The sequence below is a fragment of the Opisthocomus hoazin genome, chromosome 9, assembly GCF_030867145.1.
Source record: "Opisthocomus hoazin isolate bOpiHoa1 chromosome 9, bOpiHoa1.hap1, whole genome shotgun sequence".
Lineage (NCBI taxonomy): Eukaryota > Metazoa > Chordata > Aves > Opisthocomiformes > Opisthocomidae > Opisthocomus > Opisthocomus hoazin.
In genome coordinates, this window is record NC_134422.1 from 19164700 (window position 1) to 19180493 (window position 15794).

Sequence of the window (15794 nt, forward strand, 5' to 3'; positions counted from 1 at the left end):
AAAATGTGTACTGTGGATTAGTAGATATACTGTAGATCCAATTTATAGTTTTTCAATGTTGGTTTGCTTAACTAAGCACATAATGCTTACAGTTTGTGTTTCTAATCTGCTTTAACCTCCAGTTTTCATGAATTAGATCATTTACATTTCTTCCCAATTTACGTTCAGCATCTAGTGCAGCTTTCCAGAGCAGTCTGCATTGGGGCTGAGCTGCAGCCACATAGCCTCACTCTATTCATTAATGATGAGAAAGATTGTTAAAATCTATTTGATTCCTTCCAAGGTAGGAAAGAGTGAGGTGAAATTTGTGCCAATACACAAAATTGCTACATCCAGGGACCGGTTCTAAGACATGCTGAAGAGTATTGCATGTTGTCATTTCATGTATTTATCACTGGAGTTGCAGATAATCTTATACTTCGAACTGCTGGGCTTGCAGGGAGGAGAACCGTGTACAAGCATCTACTTTCTACCTTCTTCATTCGGGAAAATACTGTAAAAGTGGCTTAAGCACAGCCAGCAAATTAAAAACCAACTAAAAATAAATGAAAAAAAAGTTTACATTTTATTTCATTGTTTTTAATCCAAATTTTGTAAATTGAGATAGTTAATCCTGCTATCTTCAGCTGGTACTACACTCCTGAAAGTTGAACTGCTTATTTCATATGCTGCTGAGAAATGCCACTGAAGTGACTGCAGAATGACGAGTCAAAGCAGGTTGTATGGTTTAGGCAATAAGCAAGCTCATGCTTCCTCTGGTTGCACTTGACATCGCTATCTTTACTGAACTCTTTACATACCATAGTCCAAGTTATATGGTAATGTGCACACTTTTGGGTTCACTGTGTAATGTTTTTTTTTTTTGCTTTGCTTTACAATTAGGGTGAAAGACCTCTTTCCAGGCTCAGAGATAGACAGATATGCGCAATTCATAAGTGATTCCCTGAAGAGAACAAAGACGAGGGAGTTTGTGCCCTCCCAGGAGGAAATACAGGCTCTTCTCACCCGTGAAGAAATGACCACAACAGTGTACTGCCATGGTGGTGGCTCCTGTAAAATAACCATCAACTCTCACACAAGCGCTGGGGAGGTAATGCAGTAGTAGCATTAACCAGATATAAGCACACCTCTGTGTCTGGACACTGGATCTGTTGAAGGGACTCCCTTTCCCCATTCATCTCCAATGTCTTTTTATTTTTTTAATTACAATTTTTTTTGCTGTATCCACAAAGTCTGTAGGGAAAGCTCAGCTTGTTCTGTAGGTTCAGAAATATGCAAGGCCTGTGCCCGGGTTGTAGAATATCACTTAACAATTATGTTGCAAAATCTGAACACATTTGGTGTTCTTCCCATTGGAAAGGCAAGAATTCTGAAGACTTGCTAAACGCAGTTCCTGGACAAATTGAAATTCCAGTTTGTCATGTAATTCTCCTGGAAGGGATGTTCTACCAGTAACTTAATTGTTAGCAGGTCAGAAGCAAGATTCCAGCTAGTAGTAGGCACATCTGTGAAAACTTTAGTGCTAAACAGAGGAAAAATAGTAGTAGAGTGGAATTGTTACTAGAGGAACTGAGAATATCATCATGACATTTAAATCCACTGTGTGCCTGTATCTTGTGCAGGGTTCTAATTCTCCCATCTCCAAAATGGTAGCAGAGATTGAAAAGGTTCAGAGAAGAACAGCAAGGATGATCAAATAAAAGTAATGGCTTCCTTGCAGGGAATGATCTTGTAGGGTTAGAATTCTTTAATCTGAAGGTGAGATAACCAAGAGATAAATGTGATGGAGGTCTATGAAATGCTGAGTGTCCTGAAGAGACACTGATTGTCTGTTCTGAAAGCGTGTGTGATCCGTGTGTCTCTGATTTTTCAGGTGGTTGAGAAGCTGATCCGAGGTTTAGCAATGGAGGACAGCCGCAATATGTTTGCGCTCTTTGAACATAATCAACAGGTGGACCGTGCTGTTGAGAGTCGGGTGATTGTGGCTGATATCTTGGCCAAGTTTGAGAGGTACAAGAATGTTTCATAAAATCTGTAACTCCTGGTTGGATGTAACACTGGGTTAAGTGATAGTACAGACAGGTAGTTTTATCCAAAGCAGCTGCAGTGATTCAACCATTCAGTTGTGGTAAGGTTCAAGTGCTTTTTCTCACTGTGCGGAAAACCGTGATCACATCTGTTTCGGTGATGAAGAAGCATTCTTTATCAGGTTCACCGGGAGAAAATTAGTACTGCCCTTATCAAAGAGTAATGATTTTCTAGCAGAGCTCAGGGAAGGTTTGCTTAAGTCTGATAATGATCTTGTCAATTTACATCATAACAGCTATATCAGAAGAGAGAGCAAAGTTTTGGGCATAGAAATGCAACTCTAATTTCTTACTGTGGACTGTGGTTTTGTGGCCAGACATACAAAGAAAGCCATAAATTGTGAAAGAAGCTGACAATGCCATTTATTTTATATCTGTTGTAAAGACAAAAATAAAGTTGTTCCAAATGGTGGCAAGGCTGATGCATTTCAGAGTCACAAATGGGCAACACTTTGTGTCCTGCACCCAACGCTTGAATGTATCTAGAACCTTTGATTTAATTTTTGGATCAAGTATATCTGATAAGAACTTGGGTCCTTCTGAATCAAAATTTCGTGAGACTCAGAGTTAAAAATGGAAGTTACACGAAAGTCTGCTGCACTGAGATTGTCCTGGTAAATTAGGTAGTTCTGTATGCTCTTTGTTTCAGACATCCAGGGGTGCCTTTATACTATGAGTTGCACCGTGGACATCCCAGTACCATGGTGCTTTTGGTTACTGGGTTTTTTCCCCTCTCATTCTCTTTCCTATCTTACAGACTTGCTGGCTCTGAAGAAGAAGAGGAGGAAGGACAGTGGCAGCTGTATTTTAAGCTTTATTGCTTCTTGGATATTGAGAATGTTCCCAAAGATGGGGTGGAGTTTGCCTTCATGTTTGAGCAGGTAAGATCGCTCTGGGGGAATGGTCTGGTTTCCAGGGTGGCAGGAGCACACAAGCGTATGCAGAAAACTGGCTTACCTCTCATTAGAAATGGGAATGGTGGTTGGAACAGGAGAGTTTAGTGTTGGATTTTTACCTAGAATCTACCAAGCAGCTATACTGCGACGTTCTCTAGGGATTAGGAGTATTAGAACAAAAGCAAGAAAAATGAAGAAGGGCTTCAAAAAAGCTGCAAGACCAATGGTAATAAAATGCTTTTAAAATTTATCTTTAAATTTAAAAAATAGAGAAACTTGGTTAATGATTAAAGAAGGATCACTAAAAGTAGCTGCTTGCAGAACATAGGTGTAAAGAAAACTGGAAAATCTAGCTATCTGTGTATCAGCTTACAAGAACAGTGAATCTTTGGGGTGCTACAGGAATTGACTAAAAAGTCCTGTCTTTTGGGCAATTTCTTTTGATTAACAGAGAGACACTAGAAGAGTACTACAGAAAAAGCAAAAAAAGATTTATCTGCTCTTTATCTGCTGAGTAATCTATTTTTAAGTCACTGTACTCCATAGCACAATGATGCCGGTTAGGCCAGAGATCTCAGTGATATGAAATATCCTCGCAACGCGGGATGCAAAACTAAACTGACTGGAGTACCCAGCTGTGTAATTTGGCCCATCTTTCTTACTTCTGGTGCACGCTTTGAGGTTGCCTCAGAGAATTATAGCTGTGGAAAATTAAGTGATACATGTTAAAGGGGGACAGTGTCATGAAGACTGAAACTTGCTGACAGTCAAATGGATGGCGTGTACATCACACAGACGATGGTTCCCTAAGAGGGCTTGCTTGAAATGAGGACTAAGTATTGTTAACTACAGAACATCTAGGAAACAGTCAGGAACCAGACATCACGGTACTCTGTGGAAATTCAGTTGTACCAAACTGCCTGTTGACAAGACTTTCAGTCAATGCAGCTTTCACTGTCAGAGAGTGGTGGAAGAGAAGTAACAGCAGGAGAGCAGAAGTTATCCAGACATTAGAGGGATGTAGCAAAAAACCCCCCCATAAATATATTTCACAGAAAAACAGGCAAAGGGAAGCAAGAAGACTGGGGGGGAGACATCAGGTGAAAGAAGAGGGGGTGGAAGGTGCTGGTGTGCAATGAGGCTGAGGTTAAGAGTCTTGAGTTTACTAAATCTAACTCTCCGATGTTGAGTATAATCTCCACACAGGAGCTGCAGCTGGTACAGCACAAAATAAATTGCCTCAGTCCAGTTGCCACCATCTGTTCCAGACCTAAAAAGTCCTCACTTAAAGTGACTTTCAGTACAGGATATGGCCGCTCAGAGATCTCTGCCCTCTCCAGGCTCACAGAAAGAGATGTTCCCCCTGCATCAACCAGTTGCAGACTTTGACTTCTTTATTACATTGTCTGCTCTGACCTCCTGAATTATGTCTTTCCTGCTGGGACTGGCTTTGCTGCAGGGGTGGACAGATGCCATAGGAATCTTTGCATGGGCCCAGCTGTGAATAAAGTGTGCTTCTGCTTTCTAATGAGTTTGGGGGACTTTTTGTTTGTTTGTAGGCTCATGAAAGCCTCATAGATGGTCATTTTCCTGCACCGGAGGACACTCTGCAGCGCCTAGCTGCTCTACGGCTGCAGTACCTTCATGGAGATTATTCTAAAATCAGTTGGACCCTTGATGGAATCTACCCAGTTAACAGACTAAAATCCAAAATACTGCACTCAACAAAGAGCAGTGGCACTACGAGTCATACCCTAGAGAGGAGACGGACCAGCTTCCTTGAAGGGACATTGAAACGTAGCTTCAAGACGGGCTCTGTAAAGAAGCAGAAGGTGGAAGAGGAGCAGATGATGGAAATGTGGGTAAAGGAAGAGCTTTCGGCTGCTCGGACAAGCATAGCACAGAAATGGACCAAGCTGCAGGGACTCTCTCAGCACCAGGCCATGGTGAAATACATGTCCATTGTGAAGGAGTGGCCAGGCTATGGGTCGACCCTCTTTGATGTTGAGGTGAGCAATGTATAAACTCATGTAATGACTGCCAAGGAGAGGCATCAGTCAGGAGAACAGATACAGCTGCGAGTATTACGTTGCTCAGCAGCGGGGGGGGGGTGTTCAGGAACTGGCTACATTTTGCCTGACTAAGCTTAGGGTAAGCCTGCAGTACCACGTACCCAAAGAGCTGTGACGAAGAGAGCACAGAGCAAGCAAGCTGCTGCGTCTGGTAAATCATAGAATCATGGAATCATAGAGTTGTTGGCATTAAAAGGGACCTTTACAGGCCATCTAGTCCACCCCTCTGCAAAGAGCAGGGACATCTTCCATTGGAGCAGGGTTGCTCAGAGCCCTGTCCAGCCTGACCTTGAGTGTTTCCAGGGCTGGGGCACTGACCGCCTCTCGGGGCAACTTGTGACAGTGTTTCACCACGCCAAATAAAGGGAGACAGTGAATTCCAGCTTCATTAGAAGAGCAATAGGATTTGGGAAAATTTTCTGAGCTTAAGTAGATGGCTAGTGCAAGCGGGAGTGAAATGAAGCTCTGTTGTCACTTCTGGAAAAACGAGCAGTCCTGTTCGGCAGCAGTGCGACAGAACCTGCTCCAGCTGGGTCACTCACACCACCGTGCTTACACTGCTGGAGTAGGAATCCAGAGTTCCAGTTTTATTCGTTTTGTTGCTGCCTAGGTGGATTACCATGGGAAGTTGCTTGCTCTCACAGTGTTATCTGTAAAACAACAAGGGGAATATTGACTTCCTGAATCACTTAGAAATCTGATGAGAAGTGCTAGGTATTATTTCTTACTCAGTATTTGACTCAGCCATGTCACTTCTAAGTCTTTGCAACAGGGATGCCTACAAGATTCCTTCTGCAGTCATTGGGTATTTTTCTATTGGGGTCGAGAGCTGAAATATCCTACAGGAGCCAGAAATGGAGGGCTTTTACGTGAATCACAGGATTTGATTCTCCACTGCATTTATGCAAAAGTTCATGTTTCTCTTTTTGCAGTGCAAGGAGGGTGGATTTCCAAATGATCTTTGGCTTGGAGTCAGCACAGAGAATGTGTCTGTCTACAAACGAGGGGATCCTAAGCCACTAGAAACTTTCCAGTATGAACACATTGTTTTCTTCGGAGCACCACAGCCGAACACCTTCAAAATTACAGTGGATGAGAGAGAAATGTTCTTTGAAACATCCCAGGTATCTGAAAGCACAAGACTTGTGTGTGCAGTTTTACTAGCGCTTCAGTAAAGCTCTCATTTCCATGGACTAGACACATGTATGTGCAGGAACTCTTGCTGAATGGACTGCACAGCCAAGGATAAGGATGAAGGGAGCTTACGCCTCAAGTGCTATGCTACCTCTTCTTGAATACAGGGATAATCAGAAAAAAAAATGATGCTGGTTAGAAAGTGAAGGAGGTTGAACGGTCTTCCAATGCACTGGGAATTTCAAATTTTGGGTCCTCGTGAGCGTGCTCGGTATTTTCATTCCCTTCCAGTATATAAGTGGGGAGTTCACAAACTCAAAGAAAAAAAGTTTAGTAGCATTAAAGTTGTTTTTCTTTGAGCTACAAGCCTTTCAAGTGTCACTAACACAGAGCACAGACTTGTCAAGCATTTCTTTCCTTACCACCATGTTCATATTTAGTATTACATGCAAAATTTGTAGTGCTGTGACTTTGGACAAGGGGAATCTTCTTCTGCAAAATGTCTGGTAAGCCTCAAGGGAGTTAGGGTTTTAATGTGCTTATCCTCTGTTACTGTGTTCTCTCTCCAGGTGGGCGAGATAATAAAGATCATGAAAGCGTACATCAACATGATTGTGAAGAAACGCTGCAGCGTCAAATCAGCCACCAGTGTGGACAGTCACGCTAGCGTCTGGACTAGGTGATAGGAATGACCTGCCACCAGAGAGCCAGTGGTGGAATTACTGGTGTTTGCAACTTGCCAGCACAAGTGTAGCAAGGTTGTTTTTTTTAAGAACTCCACTTGACTGACTACTGTATTTAAAAACTGAAGTGATATCTGCAGTACCACAGGATTTGCACCTCTGCCCCAAGACATTAAACAGCAACAACTATTGTTAAATAGTAATGACCCAAAACCTGTTTTCCTCTTGCTTGTTTGATGAACAATGTACATTAATGAAGCAAAATCAGAAGCATCCTCCTCCTCCTGCCTGTCTTCTCTGCTGCTTTCACCGTTACCTGTCATACTGGCAGAAAAATTCACAAGAATAATTTCTGCACTGCAGGAGGCAAACTTAAGCTTCCTGATGAATTTCCAACATGCCAATATCTGGGATCATGGGATCGCAGCACGGGCTGCTATAAGAATATTTGGAGTTTATTTATTTTGCAAGCAACTCTAAAGTATAAGTCACCGTGGGGGTTTATTTCAGGATATACTAATGATTTGATCTGGTCTTAAAAAAAAAATGCCTTTCTACAATTGAAGCCAAGTGCTCCAACGAAGAGGCCAAACCCTACATGAGAGAGCATTAAACAAGCAAACAAATAAAAACACCCAAGGTGATTCTTTACCTTCCAACGGAAGTTCACAGGTACACAACTGTAAAAAGCAGCACTTTAAGTTAAAATTCTAAATACTCCAACATAAGAGACAATCTTTGGGCCTAGCACCCCTGAAATAGATCACCAGGCGCTGTTGCAGGTACATTCCATGCAGCACCGGTTGCCTCAGAATTAAAGCCCGCATTTCCCCTGCACAGCCCCGGAGGTGAGGTTGGTTGAGTTGCATCTCCACCAACTCCAGGTTTGAGGTGGAGGTCAGGGGTTTTGTGGTGAGCAGCCTCCCTGCGTTAAGTTCCTTCTTTCTCTGGTTTAGAATGACTGGGATCCCCGAACTTCAGTTTTAAGTGAACTGTTTCCTGCTGAGTGAATAGGTGCCTCAGTAAATGGTTATAGGCAAGAATGTCACTTCCTCTGTACTACTGTAAGCAGATGCCAAACTCTTCCTCCTCCTCCAAATTCTAACTGGAACTGCTGCCGCCACTGGATCCCCAGATCCCCTTCCAGTCTCGCCAGGTCCGTACTCATCAGCAAAACTTGAAAACAATGCTGTTTTGCCAAAACAACCGCTTCTTGGAGGTTTTTATAGCTACTTGCAATTTGAAGAAATACAATTTCTTCTTTTTCTTCTCAGTGAAAGGTGACAGTCATCTGCAGTCTCTTGACTTCAGAAACTTGATGTCATTGTTTAAAACAATGTTCAATATCATCACATCATAAATGGGTTGCATTAGCAATCAAGAAACCTGGTGGCTAGCCGTTTGCTATGACCCTCATCTAGCCCTGGGATCCCAGAATGCAGAAGGGCCAACTCGTTCCGTTCCAATTCATCATCACATTGTGCCACGTCACTAATACTGCGTCGCAGAACACTGTAGTGTTGAGGCTGACAGTACAAGAAAAAACACTGTACAGAATCCCTGCTTTTGTCTCGTTTCCACTGTGCTGCAGCATGTGCAAACACTCTGCCCACCTGCTACGCAGCCTGCCTAAGAGGACAGCCTATACTGTGCGTCAGCTGTTCAACTGGAGTTTTGCCTTAAAAAGATACCCTTTCTGTCACAAAGAATAAAAAGATGACCAGGTCACACGTGAGAGAGAGAAAGGGAATGCCGAGGCAACCTGAGAAGTAACGCTTTGTATCGGTCCGTGCACTGACTGGATCTCTTTACGTATCAGAAGAGGCTTGATTGTCCCTGCCCTAACTCTGCACTGTCTCCGTGTTCTGGCTCTTGGGTTGCTGCAGGCAGCTTGAACCCACTTGGGAACATAACTCCCATTAATATTTGTTGTAATTTTGCTCATTTCTATTACAGAATTCCTTCTGCTCTCTTTTTTTAATTTGTAACTGGCTTTACAAGATGAAAGTTTAATAAATTATTGGATTGCACAGGCTGTATTTGCTCACAGACATTGTGTGCTCTAAGATGTTTGCTCAGAGCTCTGACCCTCAGAACTTGTAAGTGAAAAGGGGGCATCTATGACATGAGGAGACAGCAGCCCTTCTCAGAAGCAGATTTTGCCTTTGTAGCGAATTATAGGACAGAGTTTGCCACTGCAGTGGGGAAGGTTTGTTTCCAGTGTCTGCCACTCACTTTGGGGCTGGGCTGCACCCCTGGTCAGTGGGAGATGTTTCATGTGATTTCAAGGGACTGGTTCTCAGATGGTTACTGTGGTGACCGCAGAGCAAGGAATGAACCACCTCCAAAGCCCCAGGCTGCAGGATCAGCTCCCTCCCTTCTCTCCGGCACCTCCAAGGTCACCAGTAACAGAAAAATCACTTTCCAGCCCAAATAAGCTGCCAGTTGCATTTCTGTGCCAGTAGCATGATGCAGGCATGATGTTCACCTCAGAGCACGTGTCACTGAAGTGGTAAATCTGGACGGGGGGGCAGCTGAGCTGTCAGCAACACAGACAGACTTTCCTTGAGTAGACCACTGTTCCCTCAATCCATATACCAGTAGGGAAACCAAGCGGTGACGTGCAATCCCCATTAACGTGCTGTCATAGAATCATAGAAAGTTTTGGGTGGGAAGGGACCCCTGAGGTCATCTAGTCCAACCCCCCCGCAGCGAGCAGGGACACCACTAACTAGATCAGGTTGCTCAGAGCCCTGTCCAACCTGGTCTTGAATGTTTCCAGGAATGGGGCCTCCACTACCTCTCTGGGCAACCCGTTCCATTGTTTCACCACCCTCATTGTAAAGAATTTCTTCCTTATATCCAGCCTAAACCTACCCTGTTTTAGTTTAAAACCATTACCCCTTGTCCTGTCACTGCTGTCTCTACTAAAAAGATTGTACCCATCTTTCCTATAGGCTCCCTTTAAGTACTGAAATGCTGCAATCAGGTCTCCCCGCAGCCTTCTCTTCTCCAGGCTGAGCAAGCCCAACTCTCTCAGCCTGTCCTCATAGGAGAGGTGCTCCAGCCCTCGGATCATTTTTGTAGCCCTCCTTTGGACCTGCTCCAACAGTTCCACGTCCTTCTTGTGCTGAGGGCTCCAGAGCTGAATGCAGTACTCCAGGTGAGGTCTCACCAGAGCAGAGTAGAGGGGCAGAATCACCTCTCTCGACCTGCTGGCCACGCTTCTCCTGATGCAGCCCAGGACACGGTTGGCCCTCTGGGCTGCCAGCGCACATTGCTGGCTCATGTCCAGCCTTTCGTCTATCAGTACCCACAAGTCCCTCTCAGCAGGGCTGCTCTCGATCCTCTCATCCCCCAGCCTTACCCTGACCCAGGTGTAGGACCTTGCACTTGGCCGTGTTGAACCTCATGAGGTTCACACAGGCCCACATCTCCAGCTTGCCCAGGTCCCTGCGGATGGCATCCCGTCCTTCTGGTGTATCAACCGTACCACTCAGCTTGGTGTCATCTGCAAACTTGCTGAGGGTACACTCGATGTCGCTGTCCATGTCATTGATGAATATATTGAACAGCACCGGTCCCAGTACGGACCCCTGAGGGACTCCACTCATCACTGGTCTCCATCTGGACATTGAGCCGTTGACCACTACCCTTTGGCTGCGACCATCCAACTAATTCCTTATCCACCGAACAGTCCACCCATCAAATCCATGGCGCTCCAATTTAGAGAGAAGGATGTTGCGGGGGACCGTGTCAAAGGCTTTACAAAAATCCAGATAGATGACGTCCATTGGTTTTCCCTTGTCCACTATCTGTCATCTATCCCTTGGTGAGATGCTGAGAGCCTTGGGACCTTGGAGGTAGGGCTATGTCATGTCATCTCCAGCTGTCCACAGACTTGCAGTTTCTTCATCCTTATTACCTTCCATCATCTCTCCAGGTCTTCCTTTGAGGCTGGAATCACCTCTGCTTATGTCAGCAGTTGCTTTTGTTCCTCAGGCGTTGTTACATTTTTTTACGTGTGCCTCCAAACCACGCCATCTCTGCCTCCTTGCTGCTCAGGAAGCCTCCAGTCACACACAGGGGTGACGTGTTTGGATGGAAGAGGGCGTCAAAGCCAAATGCAGGCTGCTCGGCCTACACAGCCCTCCCAAATAACCCCCGTGTGACAAAGCACCTCTTGGTCACATCAGGGTCTGGCGGCGCCTGTCTCGCCCCTTGCTGCCTGCTGGGCTGCAGCTGCCCAAATCGGATTGTGGTGGGTTTTTTTTTTGGTGGCAAACACAGAGGCCAACGCCAGTCACCATGGACTAAAGCAGCAGCTACAGAGCCGGTTGCCCTTGTTTGCAGTTGTGGAATTTCAGACTCCACTTGCTCCATCCAGTACATCACTGCCATGACAATGCACATGCACTGCTGGGGGTCCAGCACAACCACGACAGCGTGCACAAATTCATTTACAACGCTGGCTGCAGTGAAAAACCAGCAAAGGTGGTGGCTGGCTAACGGCGCTCTCCTGCTCCCGTTCTCATTCTGCCGCCCTGTCAGCATGAAGGGCAGCCCCTCCCGCCCTCCGCCCCAGTGTTTCTCTAAGAGTTAATTCAGTTTGTGTTGTCTAACGTTTATTTTACATGAAACAGTTTCATGCCAATGAGTGTTAGAGTTCGGCTTTGGAATAGGCTAAATCAGCACCTACACAGTAAACATAAAATGGTTCATACACAATATCACAGCCCCTGGTAAGTTATATCACAAGCACAGCTATCTAATTACCAAACCTGTTTGAGTGTAGACATCAACTATTTATTTGCACTTTGTTCTAAAACACACATCCTGTCCCTATGTAGGCTGTACATTGTATCACTGCTCTGGGCCTCCAAACGCTCCCCTTGGGCACGTAAGCAAATCCCTTGCTCATGAATTCCTGCTCCCACTGTAAAACAGAAGCTCCTGCATCTGTGGAGCGCAAATGTGCTAAGCTTTTGTCCCCATTTTATACCATCAATTCCTAATGCTACAAATGGCGGCACGCTTTGGTCCCGTGCCACTGTCAACACAGAGGCGGCTGCCGAGAACTCGATTACAAGCAAAACTCGCTTCTCTCTGCCCGCCTGCGAAATGCTGCTCTGCAAGCGCAGCCGTGCACTGGATGGCCTTTTAAACCCCACAGGGAGGGCTCCAGCTCGCAGCGTACCTGGACCCCATGCCAGCAGTTAGGGCTGGATGCAGCCAGGCACAAACGCATGATTTTGGGCGATTCCAGGTCCCCGTCAGTCCCGTGATGCCCCGCGGCTCCAGCAGCAGGGGGCTGGTGGGGAGCCCTGCTCCATCACCTGTGAACGCTGCACCCAGGACCATGTCTGTGGCTGCCCGCAGCCCCTGGGCACTGCCCCCTGGCACAGCAGTGCTTCGGGCCTGCCCCTAACTGCTGTGATGGCTCAGGATTACCACGCCAAAAGTGTGTCCTTCCTGTAAAACCAAGCACCAGTAAATCCTGCGCAACTCCTAGTCAAAAAGTGACAGCCTGTCATTATAAACTCAGCTGGTTCTGCAACAAGTTGGGCATTGGGCGTCATTTTTGCAAGCCCAGTAACGGAACAGATGGGTCCATAGGAACAGCTTACCTGTCTTGCCTCCTGGTCCTGGTGCAGCACCAAGCTGAGCAAGAGAGGGGAAGCCCAGCTGTCCCCAGCTGTGCCTTGTCAGGGCAAGCCCATGGGCAGAGTGGTGTTTAAACCCGGAGCCTTCTCCTCCCAGCTTCCCCGGGATGGCTGCACCTTGGCTAGCCGCCTGCTGCGAGCCCAGCACGCTCAGCGCTTGGAAGCAGAGCAGGTCCTGCACGGCAAGACTGGTGCGGGGTACAAATGCGCTGAGCCTGCACGGTGGGAGAAGCCCCGGCTGCAGGAGGGGACTGGGGGATGGCCCACAGCAACCTCCTCCTCGCTGTGCTGCAAGCGCTTGGGCCGGGGTCAAGAGCTGCTCTCTCCCTGGCTGCTGCAGGTTTACTGCTTGCAGCGGAGAGGAACAGACCCACTCCAGGGTGTCCTGGAACAGGTCATCCCATACCTTTGGCTGGCTGCTGCTCTTTCAGAAGTGCTGGTTTCAGGTCTCCGCTCCCAGCGGCTTATGCCAGCATAAGGCTGCCTGGCTGGCTCTTGTGCGCTTGTGTCTGTGGTGGCAGGTTCACCTGTGCTGGCTTTGTCAGTGCTGCAAAGCTGGTGTGAGACTGACAGGTACAAAGCAGAACGGTGGCCACAGGAGACAATAATGCAAGATGGAAATGATCAGGAACCCGGGCCTTTTCCTCCAAGTAGCTCACACTCCAAGCCCTGGGTAAGTGTGCCCTCCTGTTACTCCCATACGTGTATAATTCATACTCTCACTTGACACAAGATGCTCTTTGAATACCCAGATCATGTTTATGAAAAAAAGACATTTCAATGAAACAGCAAGCAGCTCGGTTGCTAATGGGGATGACATTCAATCACTCATATTTGTGAAATCATCTCAACCAACTACTTTGCAAGTTTAATTTGAATCTGCATAAAAGGCTTGCTAGTTTTTACAGAGTCTAAGCACCACATTTTTGTATAATTATCTGTTCTATATCATCTGTTGAAGGGGAACTGTAAGACATGACATTCGAAAAGAGAAGTTTTGTACACAGCAGCAGTACTCTCACTGTCCATACCAGTGTCCCGAGATGCAGCCTGCAGAAAGAGATTTGTTCTCGTTTGTTCTAACGAAAATTGTGCACCTAAGGGACCAGCATAATGATGAAAGCACGTTTTGCAATAATTATTTCGTATCACCGAAATTCCACTTTCTTAAAAGCCACCTTGGAGTAAATTATTCTATTTATGCCAAAAGGAGCAAAGCTAACAAACAACCGTGTTCTGTTTATAATTATAGTCCCTTCTGCACTGGCAAACAGAAATCCAGAAGGACTTACAGTCTGTGTTGCATTACTGCATAATCACAATAAAAACCTCATCTGGTACCCTCCTGCACCCCCTCAGATCTGATAACAATCTTAGTTACTGGCAGATATTACGATAGACTGCACAGGAGTTTTCAATGTGAAAATACTATAAAGGAATAAAACGAAGAGAACAGCATTTTCTAACGGCATTTATGCTATGCACCATTTGCAGGCTAATTCGCTATCAACAGAAAATTACCTTTTCTAGTGCTTTGTCAATGCTTATCTTAAAACTCTTCAGAACTAAATGGGAAAGGTCCATTAGAGTGACAATTGAATTTTTCTCTCCAGTAGCTAATCTCCTGTTGTTCCTACACTGAGTTCTTTAATATAGCTCATAGTTCTTGCTTCGAAACTGCGCAAAGTCTGTTTAATTCAGTCAATAAGAACTTTACGTACTTCTTGACAACAGAATGAGTTTCACTAACTTTTATGAACCTGGGTGTTACGGGTCCCGCTGTGCTCCATACATGCAGCAACAGCAGATCCATAAAGGGTCCAAAATGTAATTTTAGTAACAAGAATTGTAATGTGTGGTCTTTGAAAGAAACATTGCTGACAGGCCACGCAATTTACTTCCTCCTTTCAAAAATGTTTAGATGCAGAACATACGTCCAGAGAAATGAACAGATGGTGCATTTGGTTTAAAGAAAAAAGGAAAAAATTGTCAGAAATACACCAAACGCTTGAGGCCCAAATGGTGCTCACGCATAAGCACTTGTGGTCGATTCCTATGTCAGCTAAGTTATTGACGCAGAAACAGCGTTAAAGTGAAAAAGCCGGCTGGTCTAGTGGCAGACGTGGATTAACCTTCCATGACACAGAGCCCTCAGCGGCTGGGCAAAACTGGGGAGGGGGACCCAGGCCCCGCGCTGCTCCCCTCACCCTGGGAGGAGCTCATGCCCGCAGGAGCGAACTGTGCCCTGACACAGGGACACCAAAGAGACAGAGCCACACCTCGAGCTGCGAGCATGCCAAAAGCCTTTGTGTGTTTACCCGGAGCTGGTCAGGTTTTGCCTGAAGCTGCCGCAACCCAGCAGCCAGCCGCGCACTGAGATGGGAGTTGTAGGACATCTTCCCAACACCATTTCTCTGGGACCTGGGAAAAGCACTTCATTTCTGCCCTTCTGTTTCCCTGCTCATCACCTTCAGTTTTTAATTAATGTTTATTAATTAATAAGGTGCTCATGAACAACACCTGGAATGAAAAAAAAAGACAGAGAGCAAACCCAGAAGCAGCTTGGTGACAGAATCACAGAATGGTAGGGGTTGGAAGGGACCTCTATGGGTCATCTAGTTCAACCCCCCTGCCGACACAGGGTCATCTACAGCAGACTGCACAGGACCTTGTCCAGACGGGTCTTGAATATCTCCAGAGAAGGAGACTCCACAACCTCCCTGGGCAGCCTGTTCCAGTGCTCCGTCACCCTCAGAGGAAAGAAATTCTTCCTCATGTTCAGACAGAACTTCCTATGCTTCAGTTTGTGCCCATTGCCCCTTGTCCTGCTGCTGGGCACCACTGGAAAGAGTCTGGCCCCATCCTCTTGACACCCACCCCTGAGATATCTATAAACATTTATTACGTCCCCTCGCAGCCTTCTCTTCTTCAGGCTGAACAAGCCCAGCTCCCTCAGCCTTTCCTCATAGGAGAGATGCTCCAGTCCCCTCATCATCCTCGTAGGCCTCCGCTGGACTCTCCCCAGTAGCTCCTCATCTTTCTTGAGGTGGGGAGCCCAGAACTGGACACAGTACTCCAGATGGGGCCTCACTAGGGCAGAGTAGAGCGGAAGGAGAACCTCGACCTGCTGGCCACACTCCTCCTAATGCACCCCAGGATCCCACTGGCCTTCTTGGCAGCCAGGGCACACTGCTGGCTCATGGTTAACCTGTCGTCCACCAGGACACCCAGGTCCCTCTCCACAGACCTCTTCAGCAGG

The 15794-nt window shown here is 46.2% G+C and overlaps 1 protein-coding gene across 2 annotated transcripts in view; it reads left to right on the forward strand.

Moving 5' to 3' along the window:
- LOC104329058 (unconventional myosin-X-like) overlaps window positions 1–8901 on the forward strand; it is a 99938-nt gene extending 91037 nt beyond the window's left edge. For both annotated transcript variants that reach the window (XM_075430031.1, XM_075430032.1), the window contains 6 exons: window positions 883–1090; window positions 1874–2010; window positions 2845–2968; window positions 4543–4992; window positions 5988–6179; window positions 6759–8901. In XM_075430031.1, the coding sequence (XP_075286146.1) occupies window positions 883–1090; window positions 1874–2010; window positions 2845–2968; window positions 4543–4992; window positions 5988–6179; window positions 6759–6872 (1225 nt within the window). In that variant the 3' untranslated portion in view covers window positions 6873–8901. The remainder of the gene's footprint in view (window positions 1–882; window positions 1091–1873; window positions 2011–2844; window positions 2969–4542; window positions 4993–5987; window positions 6180–6758) is intronic.
- The last annotated feature ends 6893 nt before the right edge of the window (window positions 8902–15794 follow it).